Source organism: Zootermopsis nevadensis, unplaced genomic scaffold, assembly GCF_977971745.1.
Source record: "Zootermopsis nevadensis isolate Lab colony 2312 unplaced genomic scaffold, Znev_1.0 Znev_ptg000029l, whole genome shotgun sequence".
NCBI classification, from domain to species: Eukaryota; Metazoa; Arthropoda; class Insecta; order Blattodea; family Termopsidae; genus Zootermopsis; species Zootermopsis nevadensis.
This window is the reverse complement of record NW_028259161.1, coordinates 3930726-3949776: the sequence shown is the minus strand read 5'-3', so window position 1 is coordinate 3949776 and position 19051 is coordinate 3930726. Positions and strand designations below refer to the sequence as shown.

General features: G+C 37.9%; 1 protein-coding gene across 9 annotated transcripts in view; it reads right to left on the bottom strand.

Annotated features, from left to right (window-relative positions):
- The window catches only part of LOC110835771 (cell adhesion molecule Dscam1-like), a 312906-nt gene that overhangs the window by 143181 nt on the left and 150674 nt on the right, over positions 1–19051 (bottom strand). For all 9 annotated transcript variants that reach the window (XM_087358016.1, XM_087358019.1, XM_087358018.1 and 6 more), the window contains exon 3: positions 13430–13494. In XM_087358016.1, coding sequence (XP_087214142.1) covers positions 13430–13481 — 52 coding nt within the window. In that variant the 5' untranslated portion in view covers positions 13482–13494. The remainder of the gene's footprint in view (positions 1–13429; positions 13495–19051) is intronic.

Genomic DNA, 19051 nt, shown 5'->3' with positions numbered 1-19051 from the left:
CAAAATTGTTACAGGACACACCTGAGCACAGATCACTGAAAGTAGAAGCTATAAAAAAGAAAGAAAAAACAAACGAAGCAATAGATGTTAGAGTATTAAGACGAAACATTGTCAAAAAATTGTTCCCTCTTCTTCATCGTTATGAAAAATTTTAATAAAATATCTAAAAAATATATAGTTACTTTAGCTGCAGCTGTACCTTTTTTTAAAGTATGGTTGTCTAGATAACATTTATTTTATTGCGTACGTATTATTTCATAAACAAATGCATTTCATATGTATATTTCGTTTTTGTTAGGAAGCAATCAACAACCCAGATTTTTTTTTGTACTAGACGTCAACACCATCTGTCTACTTTAATTGGAAACTAAGAAATGTTGCCCGGAATTTAATTGGATTTCCGCAGTCCCAATAGAATCTTGCGCGGTGGAGATACAATAACGAGTTACACTGAGCGTTTTAATTGGTGGAATAAACAAGAGTGACCAATTCCGCGCGTCTCCCTCCGTCCGTTCCCGCGCGTAGCGGAATAATCATTAGAGGATGCTCCACTGCAATGGCCGTTTAAAATAGAACAAAAAAAAGCGTCCTTTAATCCGAGTTCCGTTTGCTGACTACCTCGTGTTGCTCCACTTGTGAACCAAGCTTCTCTACGCTGGGTTCACCATGTGGTGAGTACAAGGAATTTCACTTAACAATAAAACGACGATGGAGCGATTACAACCAGACGAGCAACAATACTGCATACTTAAAGTTTTGTTTTCGCATGGTTTGATTTCATTTTTCATTTCAAAAGTACTGATCTTAAACAGATATGTTCACTAAACTATCGTTCGCCTTCCCCTCTCTTTCTGAAGTAAAACTGACACGTGTCGATGTTGATAACGTCATCGTTTCAAAACATACTGGCGGGGGGTTTATTCTTCAATGTGTACTGTATAATTCCGCATATACACTGACATTTATAAAGCAAGTTTTAGCAATTTTTTATAAAAATAAATTAAGATATTAAAACCATTATTACTAAAATTGTATAATATTTCTTGGACTGAGTGACTACAAAACCAGCAATCTTTCAGCTCAGGATGCAATCGCTTGCTAAAATAAATAGATCCGGTTATTTGCGCATTTCCAGATTATTAATGATAGGCAGTATCAAGGCAGCGGCTTGAACAATCCAGGAAGTCGTAATAGGGACGCAACCTCCAATCTGATTCAAACCGAAACTTCCAGTAACTTCTGGAGTGCAGGAAGCAAATGGGATGCGACATAATTTCTCAACACTCGTGACTGCCCCTGCATACGACGCCATCCACCGAGTCCAACTTCCTTCACTTTCGACTCACTTAGCTGATACTGGATGTGTACGTACTGCCGTGGCTCTTTGAAAACTCCTAAACTGTGCACTGAACTTCATAAGGGATTACCAAGCAGGCTAGCTCAAGCGGCAAGGCGTGTGTTCCAGAGGCACCTACTTCGAATTTCAGAAGCAGCTCAGTCTACAGCAGCTGCGGATTTCCGTACTCTTTCTTAAGTCCACCAAGTGGACAGTAGCATTTTTAATACTCAAGAGTACTTTATTAATTAACCCACGATCATTTACAAGATATATCAGAAGTTATTCCACTGTTGACTGCAGATACATCAAGATTTGGGTTCATTTGAATTTCAAAGCGCTCAATTACTGACCTCCCTGAGGGCGGCTATTACTCGGGTAATGTACAAGGCAATCGGTGTCATTCTAGCGTCACTGCCAAGATAGAGACGCAGTAACAGAGTTACCGAAGGTACCTTCAGAGTTTCGTAAAACTGTAAGTTGTGTGGGTCCGTCTATATGAATATACATCAACCACGCAGTGAATGGATGAATTGATTAGATGTTAAAAACAACTACTTATAAAGTAACGCATAGACAAACCACCAAAGTAAGTGATCGAACTCTTTCCTTGTCTAGTTTAATTCTATTAACATTATACAAATCTCTTTCTCTAATTGGCCTATAAATTTTCATTTTATCCTCCAGTCTCTAACTGGGTCTTCGATGGGATACTCCTGCAAAATATGTACCTACGTATTCTTTTCTACTATGCTTTTATATTATCCGTACTATGGAAAATTTATTACACAGTGATTCAAAATTTATGTTCGTTCTGAATGTGATTTAATGCCACTTGGGAAAATTTCAACCTAGTTCAGGCCATACAAAATACGTCAGGTGCGGGCATATTTTAGGTAGTGAACGTAATTTTGTCATTATGCAAATGCCACATAAACAGTGACAAGCTGTAATGTTTGAATTGGGTCTCGTAACTGAATAACAAAATAAATCTTCTTCTGCAGTTTATGAAATATCTCAAAACACATATTGAAGGTAATACTAAAGTAAAGTAAACAACTAATCGCCTGAAATTTAATCGGTAACATTCTACAATAATCCAAAATTCGAGCTGTCCTGTTCTCTTAGAATATGATAAAACGAAAGTTCATCACCGTCACCACAAAATCCTATCACTGGAGCCTACATTATGTTATTCAAAATCCTTTCATAAACTCTATTTGTAATGTAAACCTCCTGTGTACATCTCGGCTCCGAATTATCTCCTTTAATTAAATTCTCCAGTCAGACTTTCGATCTCCATTTTTTCTTGCTCGTACGCACTGAATCACCCTCCTCGATTTGATCACATTCTTCAACTTCAGATACAGATCTGAAATGAAGTGTCCTTAGCGCCTGACAACTGTACATCTCCATGGAGGAATCTAAGGAGTGAGGTTAAAAATCTGTACATTCCCAACTTCGGTGCTAGGGGGAAGTGAATGGCGAGTTTAATGTCCCGGCTTCCTGTGTTTCCATGGGAAAATAAAACGACAGTATCCACTGGACACAAACATAAGAGGGTCCTTATTCGTGACAAAGGAAACGAAAAAAGAGCCTGAGACTGCCGATAATCAAATTCCAGTCATTTAGTTACTAACTGAGCTACCTCCACCTATCTACTATACATATAAAACTTTTATAAATGCGTATGAAGCTCAGTGACAGGTAACAAATTAAAAAAAGTTAATTTTCAACCTGTGAGTATTCGAAATTTACTCAACAAAGCGATATGTACACAATTTTCAGATGACGGGGCACTTTGCCACAACACAGAGAACGGATCTTATTGCGTCATAATCCCACCCCTTGCCCGCCAATATAGTTACCACCATCGCAAATCGATTTATCACCGGTGCTTCCAATAACCAAAAAACTCATGCACGCAGCTAACTTCACCAACGGTGCTGCACTTCGAATCCAGAGTGTATTTCCGGTAGAACGAGGAGGGTTTCCTGGACCCGAGCCAAAGTTACGGTGCAGTTTTCACGTGTCCCCCCTTCCCCAACCCACTTGAGAGTTAAAACGGATTCATAGCCAGGATTAAATCCTTTAAGTTCATTTTTTTCAGTTTCTGCTATGAATTTCTCTGTTACAGTACTGACTACATTACCACAGAATCATGCTACTAGTGAAAAACTTAGATATCGCGGTTTGATGCCAATCGTATGGAGAACATAATGGTATATAAACATGTAAGGCTGTCTGAAACGTAAAGGCCAGTCTGTTTACGGTGGAAATTTATCCCAGTACTAAGAACAAACATTAAACATATTTGCAGCAACGTAGCGTACTTGTCTACTTTTCCAATGGTCCCGGTTTCGACACCGACCTTTCTCACAAGCATTGCTGAAAAAGTGTCAGTTTAGTGAAAAGTAATCACCCAAAACGTCGTTTGCCTACATATATTTCAGACTATGGATAATGTCCATCATAGTGTTCCTGTAAGACAAAAGGTACTATTATTCGTTGTGAAAAACACCTAAAAGTGTTCTATAATCTTTTATTCAGATTTCCATCCAAGTAACACACTTCTCTGCCTTTAGAATATAAAGTTCACATAGATTGAATACGATGATACCAAGTTTGTTTATTTATACCAACAATGTAGAAAATTCATTACAGAAGTGAATAATCAAATTTTTATGAATTGTTGTGCGAATTCAGCTTTTATCTGAAGTAATGCTTGTTTTTCTAACGTACAGAACAGGCTAATGAGTTGTTAACGAGGAAAAAATGAAGTAGTCTGTAACGGATGAATAAAGTCAATTTGAAAGTTTGTATAAGCTCCTAAACTTATTCTGAAAAACCGAATGGCTACAAAACAATTGACGGTAAAGAATCAAAAGTTCGAACAAACTTCAGACGTATCCGCTTAATGATTAAAGTTCTGCTCATAATGAACTCTCGTTTCCGTCACAGAAAAGTCTCAGTTCTAGTGAAAAAAGGAAAAATATTTCGATAGAAAGTCTATTGAACATAGGGAATGCGTTGCGGATATTCATTATCTGAAGAGAAGAGCTAACTTCGAGTCATCCAACAATGAACGAAGTAACAATACCGAGATGTCTGATACGTAATGTGACGTTTCAATCAATACAGTGGTAGTACTGGGTCCGATTATTTCACTTTGAAAATTTATGACAAGAGAAAAGAAATATGAAGCCTAATCAAGTACAATTCCATTAGCTGTAAATATTCAAAATAAATGCCAACAATTTTTTTAGCAAACGTACCACCAGAAAACAATCCACCTACAAGAATTAGCGTGATAGTCCATGCAAATGGAACTTATTGGTTCAAAATCAAAGCCCGCACTAAATTAACTGTCGATGATAAAATTCTCTCCCGTCACATGAAAAGATATCAGACACAAACAAAAATTAAAAACATGTGAAGAGTTTAGAACATTACAAAGGTGCCTCTACGTAAATAAATTTGGTTTTCAAAATTTTTATATGATACCAGAATTTTCCGTAGAAATTACACAAGTTACGATAAAGTAAGAGATTCCATCACCTAAGAGACCGGACGTCTAATATCACACTTCACTGTCTATTTCACGTTTTCCTAAGTCTTCCAGTTCAGTAAAAGACTTTAAACTTGACAATGAAGTAAAATACACAGCGAAGATTACTGTATTCTAGAATGTTGTACAGAGACGCCTGGTAGACAATGGCCGACGTTTAAGAAGAGATTATCACTCTGAGGGTGGTGATGTTGCAAGTAGTAAGCTTATCTGAAACATCTGTAAATATTTATCAGACGACACCATTCAAAATCCCAGAAGACAGCCATTTTCATACTCACAGTTAGAACCTTAAATCTGACAGTACGTAATCCTCAATATAAGGAAATTACGCAAATCGAAAGAAGCTATAAATAAGGAAACGACGAAACACTATGAGGGGAGAATGACAGAGGAACTGGGAAGACAAAAAGGAAACAGAAGAGAACAAAGAAAAGAAAGAAATAGGGGAAAGACAGAGCAAAATATCTAAAAGAACGAAGCAAATAAGACAATAATGCCACCAAGATGACGCCAAGCATTTATCAGTGCCTCATCAGGCAAACACCGAACTTGCCATTAGCTTCTCCACTGAGTGCATTCCGCACAGGAAATATTGTGGGTTTTCTGACAACCCACTGTGACATGTCATGAATTTACATAAAGGGGAAAAATGGACGGGCAATTCAAACAGTTTGATTTATACTGCGATCTACAATGCTGATGACGCACTGCATACGTAGCCGTAAGAGACAAAAGCATGTTGCTATTGGCAACCCTCCAGCCTCGGCAGATAAGCCTGTTTTGTTTGTGGTTCCATTTCCGAGGATTAAAGCTGCTTCCCGAACTTGCTCCTCTTGTGCAATCGTTAAATTAAAGAATCCTGTTAGACTAATTCTTAACGATGGAATGTTCCGTCGCAGTTACAGATTTTTTAATACTATTTTGCAAAGTTCATTGTCCTTGATGTTTATGTGTTGCAGATACAAATCAATTATTCCGAAGCTTATCGTGCTACACACACCAAACTACACAACATGTCAAATTCGTTTTCCTTTTACGCCACTAAATAGTCATATCGAAAAATGTTCAAATAAAAGTTGATATTAATGTGGGCTGTACTACTTAAGGTACATGAAATTCGATTTTAGCTACACGTATAAGTTAAAGATATCGCGATCTGTCAATTTCGCTTTCATTTGTTTCCTTCCATTCAATCGACAAGAACCTTGATTCAGAGTTCTCCTTTCTCAAGCGGCAACTTCTCCGACTGCACTCCTATGCTTGTAGTCGAAACACAAACAACCAGGCGTTGGCCAGTGCTGGATGATTACGTTCTTCACCAGCTGCTATAGTACTTAGGACGACGTCATAATCTTTCTAGGATTTCCGTTCCTACGAAAAGGAGGATGGGAGATTAAACATGTCCACCTCTAACTGCTCTGGCGATGATATCATCACCATTACCACAAAACCCGTCTCAAAATGCTATTCTGGACCAGTTTAAAGCCATGCAATAATTCTCTAAAATTCACGTAGAGTTTAGAAGTAAAAGCACTCAGGTGCTATCGCATATAAACGTTCATTAGATGCTGTATTCTGCATAGTACGGATGAAAGACTCGAGACATTCCATAGCGAATGTCCGAAGACTTTCGGATGGATGCGTTTCCTGTTATTCACAGGACACTACTGCCTAAAGAAGTAACTGTAATGCAGATATATGTTTATATTGAGTAAGAACATAACTTATTTAAAAACGATTTGTTGCTACGATAGATATGGCATGGTCGGTGAAGAAATAATGATTCGACTGGAAATTTTTCCATTAAAAACAGTAAATACATAAGGCTAATAAATCCAGTTTGGCAAATTCTGTTATTTAATCGCAGGATCTCAGTAAAACGTGAAGAGTCTGACTACAAGCGACGAAACTACTTAAGCTACTGCACAAATGCAAAACAACAAACACAGGGTATAGTAAGAATTCTCATTAAGATTTGTTCTGAGCGTCAGTGGAATTCGTTCGTGGTTTAAGACGCAAGTTTGAATCCGTTTGTCCCTTCTTGCGCCTGTGTAAGAAAAAAAAACATATTGGTTACCCGTCAACTAAAACTCCACAGGCGAAAACTTGCAAACGACGAGAAAAGAGGATAATGAAAATTCCGTTCTATGAGTAATTATGAAACTTTGCGTAGAGTATGGTTTTTTAAAAGGCTCCAGTGTAAATCTAAAACAAAAGGCTTTATAGTTAATAATGGGCATACAAGGGAATATAAAGAGCCTTAGAGGGAAAAATTGTGTATTTAGTTTTATTAGAAAAGGGCGAGTAAAATTTCTGATAGGCGATTGTTAGGCTTATTCACACCCCTTAGAAAATTGGGGAACCGGATATAACCATACGAATGCAAAAGAGACAAGCAAATTACGAAATTAGTCGGGATCATTGTACGTGTTATAAATTTCCTTCGGGAATTCGCGGAACGTTTTTTAGGATAAGCATTCTGCCTTCAGTCCTGAGAGGAATAAAACTACTCCGAGGTTCACGTATAAAATCATCGCTACCAAACCAAAAATGGCTCCAGAACGTAAATACCTTAAGCCAAAACAAGACTGGATTGTGCGATTGATCACTATGATATGAAATCGTACTGGCAAGTGGAAGAGTAGCTCAGTACGTTCTTAAACTCCTGTATAGATGGAGAAGAGTGGTCCGATTCATGCACAATCCAGCCACATTAACACAAGACGAAGAGCTCCAGGTGCCCTTAGCACAGTCAAGTGGACGACCCCAAAGACGGTTCTGACGCAGTGGCGAAGATAAGATTCACAGCTCTTGCACGAAATCGAGCCCCAATGGAAGTCCATTCTCTGACTTTGGCGAAAGCATAAGAAGAAAGCCTTTATGCTGTTACACGGCCAGTGGACAGAAGTTCAGGAAACAAGTATTTATTGGGCAGAAACTGAAGCCAGTGAGTCAATGACTGTAATTCGCTGTCACTAATTGCTAATTCTGAGGATGTTATTAGTGGGGCAAAATTTGATTTCCTTTTTGGAAGCACTGAGGCACGGGTTTAGTGCGAACAAAGACTGATGCCATCACGGCTGCTGATCAAAACACTGCCCAGGTATAAAGAGACGCGCTCAAACGGGCTCGCTATTCATGTCGCCGGCCGTTGTCATGCTGATGACAAGCGTAACAAAAGAGCGCACGTCTTCAAACAGCGACTCATGTGAAGATAGAGGATATACGGATTTGCTGCGAGGTCAACGGAAACGGTTGTCCACGGAAACAAAAAGTCAGTCCTTTGTTGTAATAACGCATTTTACTTGAACAAATTCTGACATATCTATCCGTCCGTGTTTATGTCTGCTGAGGCAGAGTGAAACTTATGTCAAACATGTACCTAAATCTCTTTATGAAGTTCCCAGACTTTTGTGTTACATCGCAGAAGAGGAATCTTAACTTGAAGAACACTATGAAATGTCTTATAGAGAAAGCGAAACATGTTTCAGTGAAAACTGGAGACGTTGAAGAGTCAAGTCTCAACCAATGCAGGTTTTCTATCTAAACACCCTTTTAGAAACATAAAACATTTCAGATATACGTTTAGTGGAACTTTTGAAGGAGAAGATGATGAGATTTGGCTCTTTTATTAAATTTTTTTATCAAGAAAATTCTCTCTAGGGTCACTGAAGAAGTCCACGTAAATCAGTTCAATAGCTGTACAACGACTTAAAAAATGTAAACTCCAATCGCTTTTTGAACTGTGATGAATGTTATGTTATAAAAGTATAATCACGAAAGAAATTCAAATAAACAACATTCTAAATACCTGTAATATGCAATAATAAGGAACTGAAAAGAACTGAAACTCTCTATACTGCATAGGGACCAGCTGAGAAGGGCGTGTCTTTACTATAAAGCAGCTATGTCAACCTTAATGGCTATTAAGGGCCATTTGAAAAAAACATGCGAATGTTCCGAAATCCATCACATGGTTGGGAAAAACATAACCGCATGATTTTACTAGTCCCATACTTAAGCTTAGGGCATACATTTTTCTTAACCTCTTTTCCCACAAGCAGTCGCAAATATGAATTTCATTTAAGCAAATTATCACTTCATGTAATTGAAATATAGGACAGCTGTAGACTAATAGCTATTTGCAATGCATTTCAAACTAAATATAATAAAGAATAGGAGCTATACTTCCACTCCTCCCAAACGACCTACATGGCGTGTAGCGGGGCGGCTTTACGTTACCTACGTATATTAAAACTGGGACATTTCCGGCCGCACATCGCGCATAATTGCAGAACCGAGTACAGCAGCGAGTTTGACATGTCTGCTACACAGTATAAACTGTAAAGAAGAACGCTGGCATATGCTGTCGCCGCTTTGAGCAGGTGCTTAGGTGAAATGGGATCGTCGTCATAAGAAGTGAACTCCGTTCACAGTATCGGGCAAACCCTTTGTTGGTCCGCTTAGGCAACCGGGCATCAGGCGTAATCGGGGTAATTAGATTGGTTTAATGAGTTGCGCGGTCGACAAAGCCTTCGACTTTTTGAAAGTGAGATGTGGTCAATGGAAGGTTTTCAACGGACAGGCGCCAAAGAGGGAATTTTACTGTTTCTGACCGACTGTCACAGAGTGAATCAGCAAGAGACGTCTAAGGACAAGATAAAAGTAACTACATAGGGTACGATCTTCCTTAAATATTTAATAATTATTCAGCTGTTCAAGAAGTTTAAATTCAAGAAAGGTTGCTATGAGATGTGTCGCTTGTTTTTAAGACACATATTCACAATGAATTCTTCTAAGAATCGTTTTAATTTAATGCTCTCAGAAAACAAACACATGTACGTGTGTCATTATTTACTTGCCAACAATGTGAATTTTCCAAACATATTCCTTTCGACTTACCTCAACCCTTAAAAGCATGAGCTACTTTTAATGCGTTCTTGTGTTATTGTATGTTATCCATGATAAATTAGTCGTACATATCCTTACATTACTGAAACGTCACAAACGTTTTAACAAAAATACAGACGAAGTATTTATTTGTTCACTGACATTGCTACAGGACATAAGAATTAGCAGCAGGGTAGCTGGAGATCGTCAGCCATATTTTTCGTTCCTAAAATGAAAATCGCTAAAATTAGTTTAAATTATATAATTCTCTCAGAGGTTAAAGAAAGCTAAACATGTAATTTCAGTAATTTCAGTCATCCGAGAATTTCACACAACACGCATAATATCCATAGAAATTTATTGATTCCATCAAATCTTCAACGAAGCAGCCAATATCGAAAACAAAAGAACAAACAATTTACAGATAATATGGTCAAAGGGACCTAATTTAAACGCTATTTTAAAAGCATTACAATTGACAGCAAAAGAGGAGAATTCATGAATGGTCGAAGCGAACGCAAACAGTGCCCATTAGCTTGATTGGCAGTTGTTTTATTGCTTTGTAGATTCCATTTCAATTTGCTAGATGCATCCTTTTCAGTATTATGATAATCCTTCATAGCCAGTGCTAGCTTTGAAGAATTAATTCCAACATTTTACAAAAGTCAAGATCTAACACAGCTGACAACAGCGCCGCACGTCGTGGCCAAATGAATAGCACTCGTTTCGTAATCCGGAGATCCCGAGTTCGAATATCATCTCAGAGATCGGCTATCTTCAGTGATACTTTACTAAGTGTCTTCAGTGCCTCAAGGCAAATGCCACCACTGCATTTTAAATTCGGTAAGGTCGCTTATTTACAAACATGTTCCACATTATTGTTACTCACAACTTATCTTAATGGAATTAATTTAACATCGGCTACTGACAGCGTCTCCAAATGAAGAAACAGGTAAATCAACGGCGATAGACTGCCGTGTACACCTCATACTCTTACAAATCCTATCAGCAATGCCTGTACTATTGTTCCCATACTTGTTTTGTGTTCGGGAGGAAGAAGTTTTAAAATGTGAACAAAAAATTGGCTGTATTAATTTAGGTTTTCCATAAAACATTCAGAAAATTACTGACTATTTCCTCAATCAATTAACCACCGACTTCCATAATTTATTCCGCATAATTTATAAATATGTTGTTGTTTGTTGTGTCTTATTGTTTTTGTTGTGTCTTATTGTTTTTGTTGTGTCTTATGTTTTTGTTGTGTCTTATTGTTTGTTCTGTCTCATTGTTTTGTTGTGTATCATTGTTTTGTGTCTTATTGTAGGACCACTGCCACCGGGTAAAAACCCATTTGCAGTTAATAATAAATAATAATACATCCGATATGAAAGAACCTTACATGATGAAACAGCATACTTAAACCATTCATAAAACCAGCAATCTGTACGGATACTTTGTTGTGGTTTGGTCCTGTCCTGTTCGAATTCCAGCGAAAACAATAAACAATCTTAAAACAGACCAATACAGCTTCGTCCAACGTCATTCCTAACGCAAAGTTCATAATAACGTTATTCTGCGTAATAGATAAAGCGTCATAAAATAAGTAAACAGAACATTGATACTAGTTTACTAATATTTTACCTCACTGCATCAACAGTATAGGTCAGCAACTGCAAGGGAGACAATCTTACTTTAATGAAAAGAAGTCATAGCCAAAATGCAACGCCGTGGTTGGCAAGTACGCCAAGAAGTCTAGGAATGTTTTGTCAATGAACTGATCCGTATGAATTCCAGTGCCTGTTCTTTCTAGAATATCAATAAATGCCACGTTCTGCTGCTGGCGATAGAGCATTGTAACTCCATTAGCGGCAACTGTATTATTTCTAATTCCTACGGAACAAAATTTCCTTCTAGGTACTTTGGCGATTAATATTTAGATTCCTGCGCCATGAAATTTTCTTTTCGACTTCTACTAAGAAATGGATTGTCATACATAATTATGAGGTTTAGCAAAATACGGTAAGCAGCCTTGCAGAAAGTCTGTAATTATTAGGTTTAACGCAGAGGTACAGCAGTGAAATAAATGCCAAGTTTATGACTTAATGGTAGACTATAAGTGTACTTATTCAATTCATGTCTCGGCAGAGTAAGTCCACGTTTCCTCGCAGAGGGAAGTGTCCTCTTTTCAGTAAATTACAGACCTACGAATTTGAACAGACTATTGTTTATAGAAGCTCCGATAGTATGAACACCGTAGTACAGATAAGAATAGAATTTTTATTAGCGTGGAAAGAGTAGCATACTCGCTTCAGTGAACGCTCTTAAGTAGACCATCTGTTCAGCTTAAATGAAAATAAATCATTTTGAACAATATATCCTGCCTATGTGATCACTTAAACTGGCTTTCGGAAGATATACTCCACCAAATTTGGACGCCTCAGTATGATTAATGATTCACGTCAACATTCCTGCATAGCGAACGCTGTTGAAGAAAGGGCTTTGGAGCCAAGTTTCGGAAATAAAGGGTTGAATTTAAAAGCTCTCTCACATCATATACAACATCTGATAACTTATGAATTACACGGGTTAAATAAATTTCACAGGAAAGTGTTCTACTTAATTTTTATCACATACATTTTGAAGCGATTGATCCATCAATTTGTCCTATACAGTTTAGATTTCTATTTTATTTCGGTGTTGTGAAGATTTAACCAAATGTTCTTGCTGATTATATATTGACCAAAATATTCTGATCGACGATTCTCCAATTTATCGAATTCACCTTGTAATATGTCTTCCGGCTGTCTTTCCTGACAAATGTTTTGTCTGAGATCGTTGATGGTGCAAGACTTGTTCGCGTACGTCCTTCAGAAGGCACTACGGGAAAAAATCTAGCGCCATTAAATACGGGGTCCCTGTCTTTTGAGATAGCCCGATCTCAAAAAGAAAATTTGGACATCGCGTCCAGTTGCGCGAGTATTTCGAGGGCGACCACTTTCATTCAGCAGCTTATATGACGTTTCGGGACCAAAAACATTTAACCAACATAAGCGAACACACAGTGACAGTTTGGGGTATCTATCGGCAGGATCACTCTAAATTTGCATCCCACAAAAGCTCCCTCCTAATTCATACTACAATAAAATATTAACCTAGCATGTACAAGTCGCCTATAACTGTTCAAACACAATTTTGCAATTTCTTATTCCCTATTATCTTCTAGCTCAGTGAATCATAAATACTATGGGGTTCTTTTTAATAAAAATGGCTCGCATTTCCCATGATATATACAAAGTTCCATCAAAGTTACAAGTTTTTCGGAGCAATATCTTACATAAATATCGCGCTGTGACCAGTAATTGTGGTATTATAAGGGAACGTATACAAAAACAAACAATATTATAATTTCTAAACCGTGTAGCTGCAGTTGACTGTCAAAAGTTAATCAACTACCTCTTAAGACACCTATCTTATCAACATATAACTTGTACCGACAGCGGTGATTCGATCTGTAGAAGATCACTATCAATGTGCTTCGTAAGTGGATAACAATATTGTCACGACCTTAAATATCTAACTAAAACAAACTTACAAGAAATTGTTTATTCCCTGAGACAGGTAATTTCACTCACCGAGAACAAGTAAGCTGCCCAGTACTGCCAACCAAAGCTGAAATGACGTCATCGATACGCCGTCCCTGAAACACAATTCTTTTATTAAAATTGAGCATTTGTATTCAGTAACAGGCAGTTTCCCGAAGTCCCAAAGTATAATCATAGCACAATCTGCATTCTTTCACACACACACACACACACAGTAGGTATGATCAACATTCTCAGTTATTAGTCAATTTCCACAGGTACTCCACATTCTGCCCGTCTGGTTTACACAAACGGAAAATGGGTTTAGGTTAATTACTGTCGAGCGCGAGAAAGAAAACAATTTTAGATTTCATACAGAGCAAAGTGAAGATTAAATAATTATCATAACGTACACCTGTAACAGTGGTTAAGTATTTTGATGGGCTGTTGTACGTAATAATGTCAGTAAACCAATGTCAATAAAAAAATCTGGCAGTGGTGGTTATCTGTTATAAAGACACAGTAACATATCACCGAACTCCATAGAACAGAATATTTATAATCGCTGAAATATTCACTTCTTCGCATTTTGGCTTGAGAGATAAATAAGCTCTCTTTAACACTGAAACATCCACCCACGAAAGTCATGGCCAAATCAGAATAACAGTGAAAAAATAATAAGTTGAAATATACTTCGCCATCGTAAGCCAGAGCCCTTTTCTATAACAACTTGAAATTCAGAATTCCAGGAACCTGCAATACTGAGTGCGACAGCTGGGTACGTTAGAGCATTGTCTGCATAGAACAGACACGGAGTTATCGGCCGGCGATGTGGAGTGTGGGCTGTTGCTTGTAATTCTACCGTCCGTCCACCCATCCATGTTCCCGACAGTCAATTCATCCATCATCCATTCATTCGAAAGCCAGTCCGCCTATTCATTATTCCGTAAATCATTCATTCCTTCGTCCATCCATCTCGATTCATTTACCTATTCAGCCCCTTTTTATTTGTCCTCGAGATTTTTAAGAAGGATAATTCCTCGGCTACCTTATCGTTAACCTCAACTTCACGTGATGTATCTGCTTGTCACAAACGAGGCTGCGATGAGCGAGTTGGGCGTATAACAATTACATCTACCGCGGAGATTTCACACCATATTATATTGTCCTATGTTTATAGTTTTTAAATTTGAACTGTGGTCAGTGTGTTCACTATCGTGAATACCCACAACAGTCAGGTCGACTTGAAATTCATTAACTGACCGACCATCCACTCATCTGCTGATGTTTTCCTCGAATTCTGTTGCTTACTTAATGCAGATTAAATAAACACTACATCACATCCTAAAAATAATCTCAGTTTATATTGTGTATGCCCTTTCTTGTGAAACATAGTTCGCAAAATCATTTAATTTAGAAACAGTCATTAATATAGTATCAGTGAATGGAACACGACGTACTGTAATACAATTATGGAAGCTGCGTAGCAAGGTTGCTATGACACGAAGTTTTGTTCTGACTTGGTAATCCATTTTGTTGCTAAGCACCGGCCATATTAACGTCGTCGTCATATACTAACAGCTCTAATTATGGCGGTCGTCTCTGCACCCAAACTCGGTAATATGCGTAATGCACGTACCTTCCGCCCCAAAAGCAGCAAACCAGAAACAGGTGGCAGTTCGGTGCCTCGTTCCTTCTTCTCATTCAGGCCTAATAGAACGAGAAGTCATATCAGATTGAAGGGACAGTTCTCACTGATGTACCTGAACAAGGTTTCATTCTGTACAGATGTATGCCAAAAGTCTATTGGAAGCTGATACCATAAGCCTAACATTCAGTATAAAACAAAACAAAAAATTACGTTAAAATAAACTTTAACTCGTACAGATGGTTTTAAATCAGTAACTGAGAAAACCTGTAAAAGAAGACTGTTTTGTCATTCGTGAGGAAATATAAATTTAGAAATTGATCAATGGAAGAGCCGGCGTACAAGCTGGCTGCTGCAGCCCAGTCATTGCGGTACGCTGGCTCCATGATTCATCGCATGGAAAGCTTTCTCGCAGGAGCCAGGCCACTACGGACTGTCACGTCACTCATGTGTCACTTCCGGTCTACAGCGTCACACAGCATGGGAAGGATGTGTTCACCGGCGTGTGAGTTTACGCGACGTACGGGTTTTAGTTTGCAGCGATTTAAAATTGTTCTCCACGAGATCAAAATATGGGCGAACCAAGTGGCGAAAATGAAATTTATTCGAGGAGGGATTCAGCACACGCCCAGAGACCATCAAGGTAGTATGGATATTTTACGTGACAAAATACAATGAATTTAAACAAGTGCTTTAAGAAAACTGAACACAACATTCACAAAGAACGGGCAACTAACTAAACATTTCCTTCAATAATTCTGGCATTTCCCTTCCGTTTAACATAAAAGCGAACCCACAGGATCCAAACCATCAAGCTAAAGACGAAACGTGTCTCCTATTACGCACAAAGAGTTTTAAAAAAGTACACAGATCAAGTAAACAATTCGCGTGGAAGTTATGCACTGATATTACCTTTAGAATACCACTACGAATAGAAATGGAAGCCAATGCAAATAAGTTTGCCATACTTTCTAAGACCACTTCTGGGTGTCGATGAACGTCTACCGGACGAAAGCAGCTATCACTCTGACATGTATCAGCTGTAATTATATAGATATCCAGATAGGGAGTTAGGTCCATATTTGGCAAAATAGTAAAAGGACAAATTTATTTTAGAGGGCAACAAGTCAGTGTGAAATATTCGGTAAGGTCTGTCAGCTGTGTCAAGTTATTCAAAAGGATTAATCAATTTATACCAGATATTTCCATAACATTTTACAAAAATATGTTTACTTTCGTGGTTCTTTTCCCGTGTTCTGGTAAGTGACTGCCATCATTTGTCAGGACAATCACAGCTATTCATCGAAGGCAAAACGTTGTGAATAGTAAAAATACTTAAGGCAATGGACAATGTGCAATATGACAAAGGTGTAATTGAATCGATGGCTGTCAGAAACCTTTCAAGAATCAGAAATGACTAGGAACGTAGCAATTCCCTTACAAATGGCAGACTTTTTATTAAGTGCCTCATATTTTTAATTTAAAGTTCAGTGGCAACCGTGTGTACAATATTATTCAACAATATTTAACTCTGAATTTTTCCCGCTTTCTGCATACAGGACTTGCATGACTCCCAGAAAATACAGCTCGATTAAGTAAAAATTAAACAATTTATATTTGTAATGAAAAATGTTTGCTCTGCGAGAGAAACCAAATCTTCAAATATTTAGATGCGTCCCGGCTTTAACGTTGTAATGAATCTCTCAACTGTCTGTTGAGAAACTGACACCCCGAGAGAACTACTGAAGCTAACGGAAGAGGAATCTTAAATCTGGGGTACATTACCAAACAAAATGCCAATCAATAGAAGTGATCATGTTTCTATCTGTTTTCTCCAGCATCCAATAACCAATTAGTTTTTGATTCAATAATCATCTTTGTATATGGTACATGTCTGATATTTCTTCCACAAAAGAATATGGAAAACTAAATCAGTTAGTCTATATATAGTTGGGTCTACAAGTGTAACAGACACTCTGAAGATAAATTATACTGGAACCAGAACTTTTCTGATTCACTATTTCTTAAATTACAATTACTATGTGACGGAAATATTTTACGTTTCGGCTTAGAGGCTCGCTGCTTCTAACAGTTACAAGAAAGAAGGAAGAGAAAATTTATTTTCGTAAAGTCTGTCCTCTTGTCGTTATATGGGGGAATTAATCCACATCCTCAACTGCCTGCAAGCCATATCCCTCTCTACTTTTCTTGTCTTTCATAAGAGTCTAGGGTAGCCTGAATGTTACTGTAAAATTACCTCATGTCGTAAGATGCTATACTCCTTATTATGTGACAAACGTTTTGGTATTTCATATTACGTTAATATTTATCCGAACGAAGTTTGCGTAAAGGCTGTTACAGCAATCTTGCATTCACATTATCTAACATTCCTTGCTGCTCTGATCTGGAAGCACAGAATAATATATATTATCTATTTTCTTCTCCCATTTGGACTTCAGCAACTATTATTGGCGATGTGACATGTCTAATGACATTTCCAGCTGACAAACCACCCCGCGGCGATCGCGTAGGAGACATTTCGATGTGGCTGTATCCAGAGGCCTCCAGCGACGCAGTATTAAGAGTTTTATCTAAATACAGAAACTTTCACGAGGCAAGTAATTACTAACCCTACAGCAAAACAGTGCTGTTAGCGACAGTTTCGAAAACTAGAATGTCGTTCTTTACCCAGAAATGAGGCATATAATTTTTTCTCATTTTATTCAACTGCTCTCTTAAACTCTGTTTTCGGAACAGATGAATAACAGCATGATTACATTTCCAAAACACGTAGCCAGATAGAAAGTCTTTATATTGTGTTAATTAAGCAAAGCAGTGAAGTACAAAAGTACTGTCAATCATACACCGATTCTGTATCACGAGCCGGGCGGGCACTACGCCTCAGTTCGTATCGTGTGCCAAAAGCTTAAATTTTGCTTCCTGTATATTTTAATGTTTGAGACAATTATTGGTACTAAGTACAACGTAGAAAAAAAGACTGACAGATGAAATAGATCACAGGGCCTGATGATGGAGGCAGCAAAGACCCCTGAAACGCCGGCAAAATTCTACCAGACTACACGGTGCAAAACCCAGAAGACAGCCATCATCAGACTCACCGCCGTGAAAACCTCAAATCCTACACAGATGAAATAGAGATAAAAATATAAAGTGAAAGAGGGAATGTGAAGGAATTTCTAAAATAAAATATATAAAAAATAACTAGCATATTGCTGAATAACAGACAAAAATGAAAGACACCAAAATAGGAACCTGTTTATGCAGATTTAACGTATCACTTATAAGCTCTATAAAACGTTGGTTTCTCTATCTTCTAAAGCAGTGGTTTTCAAACGTTTTTGTTCGCGTATCCCCCAGATATAATTTCTCTTCAACTTTGTACCCCAAAAGTTGTTGGCGTATAATTCAAGTTATACATAGTATATAATATACATTTAAAATAAATTAATACATTACATTATTGATTATTCAGTGTTAATCATAAAATTATATATATATTTAAATTTCACGTACCCCCTAAGATGTCTTCGCGTACCCCCGGGGGTACGCGTACTCCAGGTTGAATACCACTGTTCTAAAGGAACCGTAAAGACCCAAGTCCAGCAGCAAGTTCTGCAGGGTTTCTTTCACTGTGAACAAGATTATCTTAGCAGCTACACAAGGTCTGAGTATGCTCTGTATGTTAAAAGCAATCAATCAACTTTAACAGACGTATTTTTGCTTTAGCAAGCGACAGAAGGATCTGATTATCGTGAGAGGGTTGTTCTGTTGATGACGGCCTGATAATTAACATCTCACCCTCATAGGGTCGTTAATGACCGCAATGCATGCAACGGGAACATGGCGGCCGGGTATATATTGGGGTTCGTGATTTATTGCCTGTTTAACATCCATTAGAATCAACGGTACACAAAATTACACAGCAAACTGGCCTACAGGATCTACCAGCACAGTGACAGTGCCATCGTGTTTCATCCTCTCCTGCTCGCACTTAGAGCGCAGAC